The 15,146-nt window shown below is 45.2% G+C and overlaps 2 protein-coding genes across 3 annotated transcripts in view; one reads left to right on the plus strand and one right to left on the minus strand.

Annotated features, from left to right (window-relative positions):
* slc30a6 (solute carrier family 30 member 6) overlaps positions 1 to 11,103 on the minus strand; it is a 33,848-nt gene extending 22,745 nt beyond the window's left edge. The window contains exons 1-4 of one of the 2 annotated variants that reach the window (XM_057047759.1): positions 10,870 to 11,103; positions 10,150 to 10,190; positions 9,741 to 9,827; positions 7,457 to 7,541 (exon numbers count right to left, since the gene is read on the minus strand). In XM_057047759.1, the coding sequence (XP_056903739.1) occupies positions 7,457 to 7,541; positions 9,741 to 9,827; positions 10,150 to 10,190; positions 10,870 to 11,035 (379 nt within the window). In that variant the 5' untranslated portion in view covers positions 11,036 to 11,103. The remainder of the gene's footprint in view (positions 1 to 7,456; positions 7,542 to 9,740; positions 9,828 to 10,149; positions 10,191 to 10,869) is intronic. The other variant, XM_057047760.1, reaches the window with a different exon arrangement.
* Positions 11,104 to 12,088: 985 nt separating this feature from the next.
* On the plus strand, positions 12,089 to 15,108 carry sult6b1 (sulfotransferase family, cytosolic, 6b, member 1). The gene is made up of 7 exons (XM_057047806.1): positions 12,089 to 12,417; positions 12,679 to 12,791; positions 13,432 to 13,521; positions 13,606 to 13,732; positions 14,246 to 14,340; positions 14,429 to 14,585; positions 14,679 to 15,108. Exons 1-7 carry the CDS (start codon positions 12,225 to 12,227, stop codon positions 14,804 to 14,806), a joined length of 903 nt encoding a protein of 300 aa, XP_056903786.1. The 5' UTR covers positions 12,089 to 12,224; the 3' UTR covers positions 14,807 to 15,108.
* Positions 15,109 to 15,146: the final 38 nt, after the last annotated feature.

Raw genomic sequence — 15,146 nt, forward strand, 5'->3', positions numbered from 1 at the left:
CAGTGGAGACTCGTTTATGGGATTTTAGCTGTTAACAATTTTATTTCAGTCCTGAACCCTTCTGTCCCAAACACCTGTCCGTTCTGTGGAGCAGTAGAGACTATTATTCATTGTTTCTCAGAATGTCCTCATCTGCTCCCTTTTTTTTCCTTGCTGGACTCTTTGTTCAGGAGAGCAGATGAGGTCTTTTCACTCAGGATTTGGATTACCATACACTGTATGGTTTTAAATACATAAAAGTGAATAAATACAAGTGCCATTTGATGAGCTTTGTTCTGGGCCAGTCTATGGCCGTGTACGTAAGAAGAAAGAAGGTTGAAGACAGTGTGGACTGTTGTGGTTCTGCTACTGTAGAATGATTAAAGCCAGAATCCTCATTGATTTTCCATGAAGAAGAACTTGTTTTTTCAGATCAGATTTTCTGATCTGTTCTCTATTTATTTATTTATTGTCACTTTTTAAGCTGCTTTTGTCCTATGAACTGTGGTTCCTCTGACAAACCCGGTTAAAAAGGTGGTGGGGTCAAATGTCCCTCCGTTCCTTAAGAATGAGTTATTTCTGCGGGAGCTCAGCTGACACGGATGTGTGGTGTCCCCGATGAGGTTAATTCCTCTCGGCTGCAAGTCCCCACTGCTGAGACATGTTGTGTCCTTTAGAAGACAGGTGTCCATGTTGCTCAACAACAAGGAAGAGCTCAATGAGTTGATGAGATTGATTATACCATTTATGTCACCACCAATTCTCTTAAGAGTTTTGGTTGTGGGGAGGAGGGCCATGTGATCCAAGTACAAACACAAAGGTAAAATATGATAAGGTAAAGAAACTGTCCACAGAAGAAGAAATGTGTCCTGCCTCTGAACCGGCAGTGGACGCACGTAGCCTGCAGGACAAACAGGACACGGTAAAATCACGACACACAACCTCCCTACCACGATGCACACAGGATATACACAACTCACCTCACAATGGACACACAAAGTACACAAAGCTGTACGTTTGACATACAGAAGCGGAACAGTTCACAGGACATACAGGAGACTTTTGCTGATACTGATAACATACAGGTGGAGATGCATAGTGGCTATTCTCTCTCAAAGATTAGGTCTTTCCTCAGGACCACGAAGGGGATGAGGTCTGTACAGGTGGAGGACTACTTTCCAGACCTCCAGCTTTTCAGGAGTCCACCAAATACTTTATGAAGACTGGGAGCTTCGGCCAGCCCTGTTTTACTGACTAGGAACTGTACCGCCTCAAAAAACTGTTGCTGAAGGTTCCACACATGTTCCCTCTGTCCATGTTCATGGTGTTGACATGCAGCCTCATCATGAGGGACTCAGATTGGGCACTCTGAACATTAACAGTGCTCGGGAGGACACAAAAAGGGCCTCAGTTTTCACACTCATCAACAGCAAAAAAGTTGAGTGTAATTTTTCTTCAGGAGAGGCACAGCACTCCGGACAATGAGCCTGGCTGGAGAAGAGAGTGGGGGGGCAGCTTTCCTTAGCAATAGAAGCAGCAACAGTGGGGGGGTGGGGGCCCTCTTCTCCAGAGATTTTGTACCTCTCCCCTCCTCAGTAGAGGAACCTGTACCAGGTAGATTGTTAAAAATAACCACTGTCTTTGAAAATGTTAAACTTGTTTACCCTCACAAAGTTGGTACAGGCTCGAAAGCTGTGTGACATGTGGCAGTATTTCCATCTGGGTCAGAGACAATTCACCTGGACTCACTCCAGGGGGAACCAGCTCTGACCAGGTTGGAGCGGCTCTATTTTTTTTCAGGCAGCATATAAATATAGTTAAGAGGGTGTCTATCAGCCCAGTTTCTCTGATCATGCTATCGTGAGTTGTGTTGTTTATATTTTTAAAAAAATACAAAATGTAAAAATGCATATTGGCACTTTAACACCCAACTGTTGCACAGTAATGTGTTTAAGGACACTTTCAAAACCCTGTGGAGTAATTTTAAATTGGCAAAACACAGTTACAGCTTCACTCAGCAGTGGTGAGATGTTGGGAAGATCCACATCAAACAGTTTTGTCTGCCGTACACCGTCATTGGCAGCAGGGACATGGCCAGGTCCACGAGGAACCTGGAGAGAGAAGTGGTGGAGCTCCAACTTTTGGCAGAGTCCACAGGAAGAAGAGAGCATATTCAGTTTCTCAAGACCAAATCATCAGCTTTAGCTGACCTACTGGGTGTGGCTGCTCAGGGCGCTCTGGCCCGCTCAAGGTTCCAACACATCACCCAGATGGACGCTCCATCTCACGTTTTCTTTGGCCTGGAGCGTAAGAATGGCCAGAGGAGGATGATGCACTCCCTGAAGGCCAACAATGGACAAATGCTTGAAGACCCTATTGAGATTCGCCAGCAGGCGGTGATGTACTACCGGGATCTGTACAGAATGGAATGCCGGAAGGAGCCTGAGGTGAAGCAGTCCTTCCTAAATGGTCTACCTCAGGTGGGTGAAGAACACAACAGGGAGCTGGATGCGCTTCTGTCCGCTGAGGAACTGACGGCAGCATTGCATGGCCTGGCTGGTGGGAAATCTCCAGGCATTGATGGGCTTCCAGCAGAGTTTTACAGGGCCTTCTGGCCTGTTCTCGGTGAGGACCTACTATGTGTCCTCAGGGACAGTCGGAGCCAAGGTCGGCTGCTACTGACCTGCAGGAGAGCCGTCCTTACCCTCCTCCCAAAGAAAGGGGACCTGCAGGACATAAAGAACTGGTGCCCGGTATCACAGCTATCAGGTTTGACCATTTCAGGCTGTCTGAGGCATTATGTTGTGTCTGCTTACGCCGATGACATAATTGTTTTTATCAATAGTCAGATCGACATCACTAACCTCTGTGAAAATGTCACTAGTTTTAACAAACTGTCATCGGCAAAAGTTAACTGGAACAAAAGTGAAGCCTTGGTAGTGGGTGGAGAACGGTGCAAGGAGCTAACATTACCAGGGGGCTCTCCTGGAGGACAGGGGGGTTAAAGTACTTGGGTATCCACCTTGGTGATCAAGCTTTTATGTCCAAGAATTGGGAGGGGGTTTTGGAAAAAGTTGAGGGGAGGCTAAAGGGATGGAAATGGCTTCTTCCAAGGATGTCTTTAAAAGGCCGGGTTCTAGTCATCAATAATCTTGTGTCATCTACTGGACCCCCACCGGTCATGGTGGATTTTTTCTGGGACCGTCTGCATTGGCCATCAGCAGGAGGGTCCCCCTATATGAGCCTGGTCCTGCTCAAGGTTTCTTCCTGTTAAAGGGGAGTTTTTCCTTGCCACTGTTGCTTGTTGGGGGACAGGCCCTGGGATTCTGTAAAGCGCCTAGAAACAATTTTGATTGTAACAGACGCTATATAAGGATTGATTGATTGATTGATTGGTTGATTGGTTGATTATCACAGAGTGTCCTTTTTCTGCCAAGGGAGGAAGGAGGACTTGGCTTGGTCCACCTGGAGAGCAGAGGAGCGACGTTCAGGCTCCAGTTTGTCCAAAGGCTGCTGTGTGGTCATCAGATCTGGTCTGGAGACCTGTGGCTCAAGTTGTGTTGAGGCGATGTAGTGGACTGGGGTTGGCAGCACCCATGTTTCTAATGGACCTAAGAGGGGTCAGAATGGATGAATTCCCAGGGTTTTATTACAGACCTTTTAAGGTATGGAGGTTTGTTTACACAGCGGAGACGGGCCTGTGTAAACAACCTCCATACCTTACAAGCCGGTGATCTATGGAACCCATTTCAGGTGTGAGGCAGGACCACAACTGGCTCAGAAAATGCGTGAGGCTGGTGTCATCACACTGGGGCAGTTGGTGAATGTGTGTGGCCCCCGGTTGGACAATGCAGCAGCACTGACTCGGCAGGCAGGCATAAGGGCAGTGAGGATCCTGAACCAGCTGCTGGAAGGGTGGAGACATCAACTGGCAGCCAGTGAGCTGGAGCTGATAAGCAAGTTCTGCAAAGGACGGAAGCCAGCCAGTCATGACGACCCCTTTCTGGACATAAGGCTAACACCTGTGTTGGGGAATGTTCCTAAGTCGCAGTTGCTTTTGAAAAACGTGCAACCTGTCGACTCAAGCTCCTCGACAGGGAAGCTTATGTACAACACACTGGTCAAGATTCTGAACCAACGCAGCCTGGCAGGCCGGGTCGACACAACAGAGACTCAGAGGGCAGAGTGGAGGTCCCTGTATAAGCCACCTCTAACCCGGAGGGGCAGGGACCTACAAGGGAGGATCCTTCATGGGGCCATCGCAGTCAACAGGTATTTATCGAACATCAACTCAAACATCAGTGCTGAGTGTCCATTATGTGACCACAGAGAAATGGTTTTCCACTGTTTCTCCGAGTGTGGTCGCCTCTCTGTGCTGTTCTTGCTGTTCAGTCAGATGTTCTCCCCTGCTTGGTGAAGCCTTCTCACAAACTGTCTTTATTCTGGGTTTCAGATACAACAGGAGAGAGATAGCTAAGTGCTAGCTGCTGAACTTCCTTATAGGTCAGGCAAAACTGGCCGTCTATGTTAGCAGGAGGAACAAGATAAGTGGATCTCTGGACTGCGATCTTCAGACCATCTTCTCTAGGATGGTCAAAGCTCGAATAAAAACGGACTTTAATTTTTACCGAGCCACGAACAATATCGAGGAGGGTTTTTTTTGGATCATGGTTTTGTTCTTGTAAAAATGACAAATTAAATTTTGTTTTTGAAAAATCAAAATCTCTCTCTCTCTCTCGCTCTCTCTCTCAACTGTGAATGTGTGTTGGCTGTTCTGAAGCCCCTGTGGGACAGACTGCTTCACCAGCTGTGTTCTTACACACAGGAACACCAAGGGCCTGGGGACAGTGCACATGCACGCACATGCAAACATGCACACAAACACACATTCTATAAACAAAAAAGACAACAAATGTGAACACAACCACAGTTCAGACAGATGGAAAAATAAGCAATGTTGTGTTCATCTGTTTCCTCTGTGGTTTGAGACTCAGGTTGTTGTTGTTTTGGTTACCAGATTGTGGATTTTCCTCACATATGATGGACAGATGGAGCCAGCTAATGTACTGATGTCCAACCAATTACTGTAATCAATAATAAACACTCAACACCTCATGACATCACTTCAACGAGGTCATTGAAAGGAAGATGAAAAAGCAAGAAGAGAAAGAGGAATGAAGATGAGTGGAAGGGCAAGTGTGTCTGTTCATGTGTGCAACAGACACTTGACCTGGATCTCAGTGAAGCTGAGCCAAAAACAGCTGTACACACACTCTCTCACACACACTCTCTCTCTCACACACACACCAAAACACACAGATACTCACACACAGTCACACACGACACGCACACAGTAACACATATTTTGCTGTAGAGAAGCTTGTTTGACTGATGAAGAGGAAACTAATCACATCTGCCCCTGCTTTTGGATCAAAGCCAGGATGATGACTGTCAGTAATCAATAGAATCAAGCAGGTTGGTTTATAAACCCTATGAATAATAACAGTCACATAAATAGATAGTATGTGGTTATAATAGTCAAATAATGATGGTTGTCATCCAGAGTCAAAGGGCCTGTTGAAAAAGAATGTGATCTTTCTAGAAGCTCCTCCGGACTTTTAGGGAAAGACCAGCGGAATAGACCAGGGCCACAGTTTGAGGCCAGTTGGCCCAGTGAAATCAGAGAGTTATAACTGCAAGCAAACTGTTCAGATGTCTGGTTGATGTCTGTTGAACTGCAGGCTGTGGGACGTTGACTAAAATACAGCCATTTCGAGCTGCTCTGAAATTGTCATTTTAATACTGCACAGGAAGGTTAAAGTCTAACCTGAGTCTGAGCCTAACCTCTCATACCTTACAGACTACAGCTCAGTCCTGATTGGTGGATTCCTGCCCTGCCAACCAATCAGTTTGAAGACTCTAGAAAGTGTGTTAAAGAAGTGTGTTGCTGATTGACTAAGACCCACACAAATGACCTCTGATTATCTGTGAGCTCTGCTTCATGGGTCGACGACGGGTTAAATGCATCAATACACAGGCAAGCATGTATGGAACGTGCATGTGAGTATGTGTGCGCATGTGTGTGTGCGCATTAGAGTGCATGCATGTGTAGCATGTACATACAATGTTCTTAGCGTCATAGTTGCCCTGAAATGTATCAAGCTTCATCCAGGTTGCTGATGAGGAGTAAATGAACCCCAGATGAACAACAGCAGGTGCTAAATATGCTGGCCTGGTTACTGGAGGAGAACAGGGAGCATTGGGAGGCAGCCAGGGCTCAGTATTGACAGGGGTGTCGCCTTCCTCTGTTTGTTCAATACTCGTCCTCAACTTCCTGTCTGAGCGACACCCGACGCTGCAAGGATACAGTTGCATGTTGCCAGGGTTTTGGGGGGAGTGATGTATTGCCTGGAGTAGGATCCAGCTTAAATCAGTGTGTGTGTGTGTGTGTGTGTGTGTGTGTGTGTGTGTGTGTGTGTGTGTTAGGGAGGGAGGGAGGGAAGGAGGGAAGGAGGGAAGGAGGGAAGGAGGGAGGGAAGGAGGGAGGGAGAAAGAGAGTGTGTTTCATAAAATATAAGCTCATCATCGTCTAGTGTCAAGTCAGCAGCCAGATCAGCTGAGGCAGAGAAATGGTTCCAAATGCTGCCCCCCACATTTGTGTGTGTGTGCACGCATATGTGTGTGTACACATAAGTGTATATATGTGTCTGTGTACATGTGTGTGTACATACATGTCATATCATAGAGGGTCGTCTAATTATTAGGTTAATACCTTAGTTATGCTGCTATAGGCTGAGGCTGCCGGGGTCCAGAAACATGATCACCTGACAGGCCTCTGTCACCCCACTGGGTTATGGCTTCCTTTCCATTCCTCTCCTCACCGAGTAGATCAGTGATGTTATTTCTTGTGTAGTTTTTCTGCTTCTCCCCGCACTCTCTCTCTCTCCCTCTGTATTCATCTACAGGTATTGCCGCCTTTATAGATGACCTGCTGACCTCCGACCCTGCTGACACACTCAACTCTTACACCAGCAGTTTCTTATAATTAATGTATTTCCCTGATCTCTGCCTATTCTCTCCTCTACCTGTCCTTCCCCTTCTCCTCTCTCTTTACCCAGCCGGCCATCAGCAGGAGGGTCCCCCAACATGAGCCCGGTCCTGTTCAAGGTTTCTTCCTCTTAAAGGGAAGTTTTTCCTTGCCACTGTTGCTTGTTGGGGGTCAGGCCATGGGATTCTGTAAAGCGCCTAGAAACAATTTTGAATGTAACAGATGCTATATGAATAAAGATTTGTTGACTGATGTGTGTGTACACACAAGTGTATAGAAGGGTAAGTGTGTGTGCGTATGTGTGTTTGTGCGTGCACATAAGTGTATATATGTACACACACACACACACACAAATATATGTATATATATATATATACATATATTTGTGTGTGTACATATGTGTGTGTACATATGTGTGTGTGTACGTACCCATGCTGTTGGTGGAGCTGCACCACATCAACAAACAGCCAGTATTCAGCAGGTTCAGAGCACCAAACAGAAGGATTGTCCAGCACTAAAGAGGAGAAGATCAATGAACAAGCTAGCTGATGCTAACAGGGGGCAGTGGTGCAACATATTTATTGGTTTTCAGCTTCAAGTCAGGCCTGAAGAATTTGAACTGGTTTTAGACTTGTTAGACTAGATTTGTATCAAACAGCAACAGGCCAGTCTAAAAACAGCCCATCACATCCAACCAGTTAACTGGCTGGTTTGGCTGCTGCACGGTGGCTGGAGCACTTCTGGCCCCGAGTGTTGGCGCGAATTCTGACCTCGCCCTGCTATCTGACTTTCACCAGAGTCTGAATCAGCTCATCACAAGAACATGAGCTCGGAGGAAGGTCGGTTCAGAGGACGACGAGCAGGAAAAACAGACGTGAACAGCTGGATAAACTCCTGACTGCTGATGAGCAGAGGAGCCCGTCTGTGAGGCTGGAGATCACCGTGAAGATCACCTGAACTCAACAAACTCAGTCAGGCGGAGGGTAAGAACCATGTCCAGCCAGACCTGCAGCAGACAGTCATGCTGACGCAGAGCTTCACCATTGATGATGACACAGCACAAACAGGCCTTACCGTTCCGAATCTGGGCTGTGACGCAGCCTTGGGGAACTCAGGTGAGCTCACATCTCAGCATCTCCTACTGCCTCCACTGGAAATGTGTGGGTGGTCATGTCTACATATTCCTAACATGTTCCTACATATTCCTGACATGTTCTAACATGTTCCTAACATGTAGATGTTCCTAACATGTTAGGAATATCTAAAGATTCAGCTCACTTGTTATGAACTCACATGTAAAGACTCATCAGTGTTCAGATGTTTTTTGCTGCTCGTGTCAGCAGTAACAAACAAGCAACAATCAGTAACTTCAGCAGCATTTTCAATTAAATAAAACATGAAAGTGAGCAGAAAGAAAGAGAGAGAGAGTGTGTGTGTATGTCCTGGAATGTCACTTCCTGTTGAGGGAGCACACAGTTCTGTGAATGCTACAGTTAGTATGGTACTGTGTTATGACAGCACTGGGGCGTCTGGTGACAGCACTCGCCAACGACAGGCATGGAGAGCCTGTGCACGTGGTTGTGTGCACGCATGCAAAGACAGCACTTGGTGGACAATATCCTCTTCTCTGCTGACTGAAGAAAAGTAGAGCGCCTGCTCAATGACTGCGGCGCACTGCTGCCCCCTCCTGGCCGCCAACGCCGCTGCTTTTGTCCGGCATCACCAGGCTGCCAACCCATCATATTGAGGCTGTTATTGCAGTGACAGGGGCAGCAAAGGCACCAGGTACTACATTATTACTTGATGCTAAGCTAAAGGCTTAAATCATTTGACTCAGAGAAGAAGAAAGACTGGGCAGGAGATAAATCCAGACTAACATAGAGACATTCCATGGCAGCAATCCTGACAAGCTGCTGTCCCACTCTTCAGTGGCTTGACTCAGAGCCGACAACAGTCCTCGTACTGATGCCTGAGGTGGACCTGCAGAAGCGTCTCAACTTTCACCGAGGTGAACTATGTCTGTCCTTTAATCCCTGTCGGACACTGTAATCTAATCCAGAACTGAATGGGGAGTGAGACCCCTGCTGGGGCCAGGGGAGACTGGATTATGGTCCAATAATGCCAAAACAATCATGTCAGTCTCGTTATGGTCCTCCCACGGTTTCGTTGAAAATTTTCTATCCTTTTATTGGATTCCAGCACTGACTCGAACTGCTCTTCATCACAGAAACAAATATCTTTTGATAAATTACCCAGCATTCACCTTGTCTCTCCCATGTCTGATCTTTAAAATAATAATGAGGGCAAAAGGGCAAACACGAGTCACTGTGCTTGCTTCACTTATGAAGCAAGCAGAGAAAAACATTAAATCAGCTGCAGCAGAAGTGCCAACTCGTGAGTGGGTCGATAGAAACTGTGAAGGAATGACGGCGAGTCAGAGGTGGACAGAGCTGCTGCCTTTACTGAAAACAGATCAAAAGATCACCACTGAAGAGCCAGATGCAGGAACATGACCCCACCCTGCAGGAAGTGACGCTTTTCAGTGCCATTGCTTTAAAATGAGCATCTCAAACCCCCTTTCCTCCTTGGGGCAACTCCTGTGTCAATTACTGGGTCAGAGTCTAAACATGACAAACAGGTTTAAAGCAGACTGGGATTATAAAGCGAGCAGGGAAATTTAGAAATGCACAAACATACACGCACACACACATACCCGTCTGTCTGAGCACACCAGTGTGAATTCCTGCAGCAGTTTGCCAAAGATGGATCTGTGTGTTTTCCTGAATGGATGGATGGTGCCCTGTCAATCCAAAACAAATCATTGTGGATCAGAAAAAGTCTTAATCATTTGAAGAGTTTTTCATTTGATGAATCAAATCGTAAAGTGAAGTCACATAAAGATTTCCATTCCTTTACGCACTGCACTGCCACCAGTGAAGCTCCAACTTTAGGTCAGAATTGTTGCTTTCGTTGAATTAATGCTGATATGTTCCGTGGCTCTATACTAGTTTCACCGACTAACTCAAAATTGATTTTAAAAAAAAACAAAGTAATTTGTTTTGAAGACTCCAGTCCAAATATGTACTTTTATTCATTAACTATATAAACCAGAAGTGACTCACCATGACATATGTGTCGTGCTTCTTTGTGTACACATCGACGTCTGTGAGAGAATAAAAGATTAAAGTGTGTCCACAGAGACATCATGTTCTCTGTAAGAAAAAATGTATGACAAATATGGGGAAGAGCTACTTGTGGGGAAATGAACAAGTTCTCCTTCAATAATTTAAAAATAATGTGTACGTGTAATATGAACGTAAAAATGAGCATCTGATTTCTGTTTATTTTCCAACATTAATATTTCAAATATAGTTCTGATGGTCACACTATTCAGGTAAAAATGCTTGAATCACACAACAGTTAATAACATCTTCATTACACCTATTGTCCGATTAAGATGAAGGTTGAATATTTTGTTTAATAAAATTTACATTTACGCGAAACTTCATTATTTTGTGTTTAACCCTTGATAAAATCATTCACCTGTTTGTTCACAAGGTCAATATTCACTCTCACACGTGCAGTGTGCAATAAAAGCAAGAGCAGAATGGAGCAGATTTAATGCCCCACCAACTAAATGTTTGATTTCAGGAATTAAAATGCTAAAGTTATTCAGTGCAGTAACATCAATGTTTCCTAAATGATGTGGAAATGTGTCCGTTAAGCAATCACCCACAGAAGCTGTCAGTAGATAAAAACCCGAAGAGCGTCGGCATAAGAATGTGTGTTTAAGATCTGGCTGTGGGACGTGTTGTTAGCATTAGCATAGTAGCACAACAAACCTGCTTCGCTAACGTTGAGGACATCCACCGTCACCATGTCCGGTTTATCCAACGGCATCACTTTCCTCTCCGTCACCCCCGACGGCACCACGTCCGGTTTAGGACCGAACTTTCTAGGGTAGAATTCCCCAACATTGTGATAAGAAAGACTCGAAGACGTGGACATTATTCCATCCGGTGTGTGAACTGCGCACGCGCGCGTCTCTTCTTCTTCTTCTTCTTCTTCTTCTTCCTTTTTTCTTCTTGTTGTTTTACAGCGGCCGACATGTTACCAAGCAATTTGTCCATTACCGCCCACATTCATCCACGCGCGCGCGCGCGCACGCACACCCACTCTCTCTCTCACTCACACACAAACATACACAACTCTCACTCTCACACACACATACACACACACATTCTCTCTCCCCCTGGGATTGATGTGCTCCCAGAGGACACTCTTGACCTCATCCTTATTGGTACTCTCTTCCATTTTTTTTCTTCCATCACTTAATTCCCTCTTTGCTCACTCATCTGCCCCTCATCCCCCCAGTGCTACATGTGCTGTACCCACACAGGTCTAACCTGCCCTCCTCTCTTCCATGTTCTGGTAACTGACTGAAGAACTTCTGAAGACTTCTTATGAAGGCGAAACGTCTTCAAGAGAAGAAACCCAGTCCAGTTGACATAGAAAACTACCTTGGAAACTTCATAAGACATGAACATCATTCTATTAATCCCCTTGGCTGCTGCAACTACCCCCAGTCCTGCCCCTCCTGTCTTAGGTTCCTCATATGTTCCCTACATTGTAGGGAACTACTCAACTCAACTGGCCTGAAAGGGTTAATGTTCCGAACTTGTGGTGGCAAATTTTGCTTGTATTGCAAGAGTCACACAAAAGACTGATGAATTATTAAGAACATACAAATGGAGCAACAGCATCATGAACACTGGTGTTTATACTGGCTGCAGCACTGGGCTGTGATGTGTTGAACTGGTGTGTTACAAGTGCAGCAGAGTTGTGGTGAGACTGGAGGAACATAAGGAGGATTTTAAATTAGGGACAACAGTCTGGAAAAAGTAAGACGTTGAATAAAAGGTGAAGATGGAGGTGAAACCAGCAATGCTGCTGCAGAGACTCTCAGGAGAAGACAGGAGGCGGGGCCGGAGGGGCGGGGCTGGCAGAGGCGAGGCTTGAAGAAGCGGAGTCGTTTTCCTGCACGTGTTTGTGTGGCATTTGGAGGAGTCTCCAGGCCCCTCCCCCTCTCCTTACTAGAGCGTGAGTCGCTCTCTCTGTCCATCTCTATGCCAGTGATTGCTCTCTCCCTGGATTCTCTCAGCAGTTGCTCACAGAACTTTTGCAGAAGTGATTGAAGATGAGCTCTGACGGCGTCTCAAACCTTCAGACCAGGATACAGATGGCTCAAAACATGAAGGAGGAGGAGAAGCAGTACCGCTACAATGGGGTACTCTATCCCACCATCATGTGTCCAGAGGAGAACCTGAAAGTTCTGAACCAGTTCCAGGCCCGGTCAGATGACATCTTACTGGTGGCGTATCCCAAATGTGGTGAGTGGATAATGTTTATGATTGAGAATGTAAAAGAATTTTATGGTCTTCATATAAACCTTTACTGGAGTTTCTGAGATAACGTTATCACCTCATCTGAGAATTTTGGGGGAAAACTTTGAATTTCAAACATGAGTCATAATTCTATAATTGTGTTTTTCAGACACAAAAAAACCCTTCTTATTCCACATCACTTGTGAGGTCAGGGTGCATGGTGCATTCAAGGAATGTAAGAATTTGTGTGTGTGTGTGTGTGTTCAGGATTTAACTGGATGGTGGGAGTGATGAGGAAGATCATCGCTGAAGCCACAGGAAATAAAACGGAGACTAAGATGCCGCCAATTTTGGAGTTCTTTGGACCTGAGAACTTAAAGGTCATTGTTATAACATCAACTCTCTCCACCACAGGGCAGAATGGATGGGATCAGTTATTGTTGGCTTTATTGTCCAGTTTGCTGGGTTTGGCTCCTTTTAGAAAGAGTAGAAACAATAAAAGCATTAATGTTCACATTAGCAGGCAGAAACAGAAAGTTTCTAAGTACAGCAAGATGCCTAATTACAGTCAATAATAATCGAACGTGACTGGACCCTGGTAGATATATTGGTCCTTGGGTGTTGAAGTTCAAAGACACACAAAGTTCTGAACCATTGCTAATTGCAGTCAAACATGGAACCTTTTGTTACCTGATACAGGTTCAACAGGACAGAAAGCCCCACCCTCCTGCTGAGCGCGATGTGTTGCCCTTGTCAACCATGGTCAAACTCACCTGCTGATAGAAAAAGTCTTGTCTGTTAGCTGACTCTAGCCAAGCTAATTCAGTTTGCTAGCACAGACAATCATAACTTCACTGACATTGTAATCTTTTATTAACACTCCAGTGTTAGCGTAGCTGTCAGCTAACATTTTCCCCCAAAGATACAGTTAGCATCTGCTTCTAAATGGTTGTAGTGACATGTTGAAGTTCCAATGTTTCTAGAGAAACAAAATGTGACCTTCTGGTTGTCCCCCCTTAGCTCATGGAGGCGGCGCCATCTCCCAGGTTTCTGGGAACTCACCTGCACCCCGATAACATCCCTGCCACCTTCTACGAAAAGAAAGTGAAAGTGAGTTTGTTCCTCAGATTCTAAACCAACTTTCTTCTGTTCTGTAGCTGTTTGGGTAGAGGGTCTGATGTCTTTGTATGACAGATGTTGGTGGTCTTCAGGAACCCCAAAGATACTCTGGTTTCCTTCTTCCATTTCTATAACAACAACCCAGTTCTCCCATCAGGACAGTCCTGGGACTCCTTCTTCTCCAACTTCATGAAGGGTGAAGGTGAGGATGGAATCAGAAGTAATGTTGATGTTAAAATCAAAGCTAACAGACGTGTTGCTAGCCTGCAGCTAAATACTGCCCTGCTGCACTTGAGAGCATGACTCAGCATGATTGTACAGAGGTAACCACTCGTCACGTACGTCCTGTCCATGTGCTCATCCAGGTTAGACTTTGTCTCACACGTGAGCTGTGTCACATGACCCCAGCAGACATTCCCAGTCTTTTGTGATGAGTGGTTGTTAACATTGCATTAGCTTAACAATGTTAATGTGACTAAGGACAAAGTTCATCCATCCCGGTTGTTCAGGTTTCTGTCTTCATATGTCATATTTCAGGATGACGTTTGAAAAAGTCTGAAAAAGTTAGAACACATAATATATGATTATATAAATACATTACAATATTGCTATATTACACCATTGCTCATTTTTGCACTAAAATTCATTATTATCAGTTTGTTTCTGATTTTTCAATAAACATCTTAAAGGGTTTTGTGTGTGTGTGTGTGTGTAGTCTCCTGGGGGTCATACTTTGAACATGCGCTGGCGTGGGACCAGAGGATGGACGACCCTGCGGTTAAGGTCATCACATACGAGGAACTGAAACAGGTACTTAGTGGAATCTTCTTTTGAACAGGAAGTTTTGAGGAAAAGTGTGAACATATGAATTTTCAGCAAAAACTTTCTGTTTATGAAGGACTTGAGTTCAGGTGTTGGTGACATCAGCAGCTTCTTCAGCTTCAGTCTGACACAGGATCAGGTTCAGCACATCACAGAAGGAAGCACCTTCAGAGCCATGAAGGAAAACGCCGGGAACTCTCATGCCGCCATCGGGAACGTCATCTTCAGAAAAGGTGAAAACGTACAACTGTAGTTATCACGTGTATGTCAGCGTCACAAAAGTGAAGATTAGAGGTTTTATGATGTGTGTACGCGTGCACGTGCAGGTGAGGTTGGTGACTGGAAGAACCATTTCACGGCTGAACAAAGCAAAGAGATGGATGAGGTCTTCCAGAAACACCTGGCAAACACCAAACTGGGAGCAAGACTCAACTACCAGAAGTTCTGTCAGTAAAAAGAGCCGCGCAGACACCAGCAGCTTCTCCAGACTCAGACCTCCAACACCAACATAAACTCTGAAGGAATGCAAACCAATACGAACAATATCAAAGGCAACCAGGAAGGACAGAGGCTTTGTAGTATTCACGACTGTAAAACTTAAGGAAAAGTGCAAATTCAGCTGATCAGAAATTGAAATATCATTTTAGCATTTTACAGTTTTTAATCTAATAATCGGTTTCTCCTCATGTCTGTTAGTCTTCATGTTTGTAGTTCACGTGATCGTGAATAAATAAAAGAACCTTTTTCTATCTCAAATCATTTGACTCTGAGCGTCAAAATAACGAGACAGTTGT

Source organism: Takifugu flavidus, chromosome 11, assembly GCF_003711565.1.
Source record: "Takifugu flavidus isolate HTHZ2018 chromosome 11, ASM371156v2, whole genome shotgun sequence".
Classification (NCBI taxonomy): Eukaryota; Metazoa; Chordata; class Actinopteri; order Tetraodontiformes; family Tetraodontidae; genus Takifugu; species Takifugu flavidus.

Bases quoted from the DNA above. Each gene is read 5' to 3' on its own strand.
- sult6b1 (XM_057047806.1), top strand. From the start codon at position 12,225: ATGAGCTCTGACGGCGTCTCAAACCTTCAGACCAGGATACAGATGGCT. The intron at 12,418-12,678 runs GTGAGTGGATAA...GTGTGTGTTCAG, and splicing joins GGTGGCGTATCCCAAATGTG to GATTTAACTGGATGGTGGGA. The intron at 13,733-14,245 runs GTGAGGATGGAA...GTGTGTGTGTAG, and splicing joins CAACTTCATGAAGGGTGAAG to TCTCCTGGGGGTCATACTTT.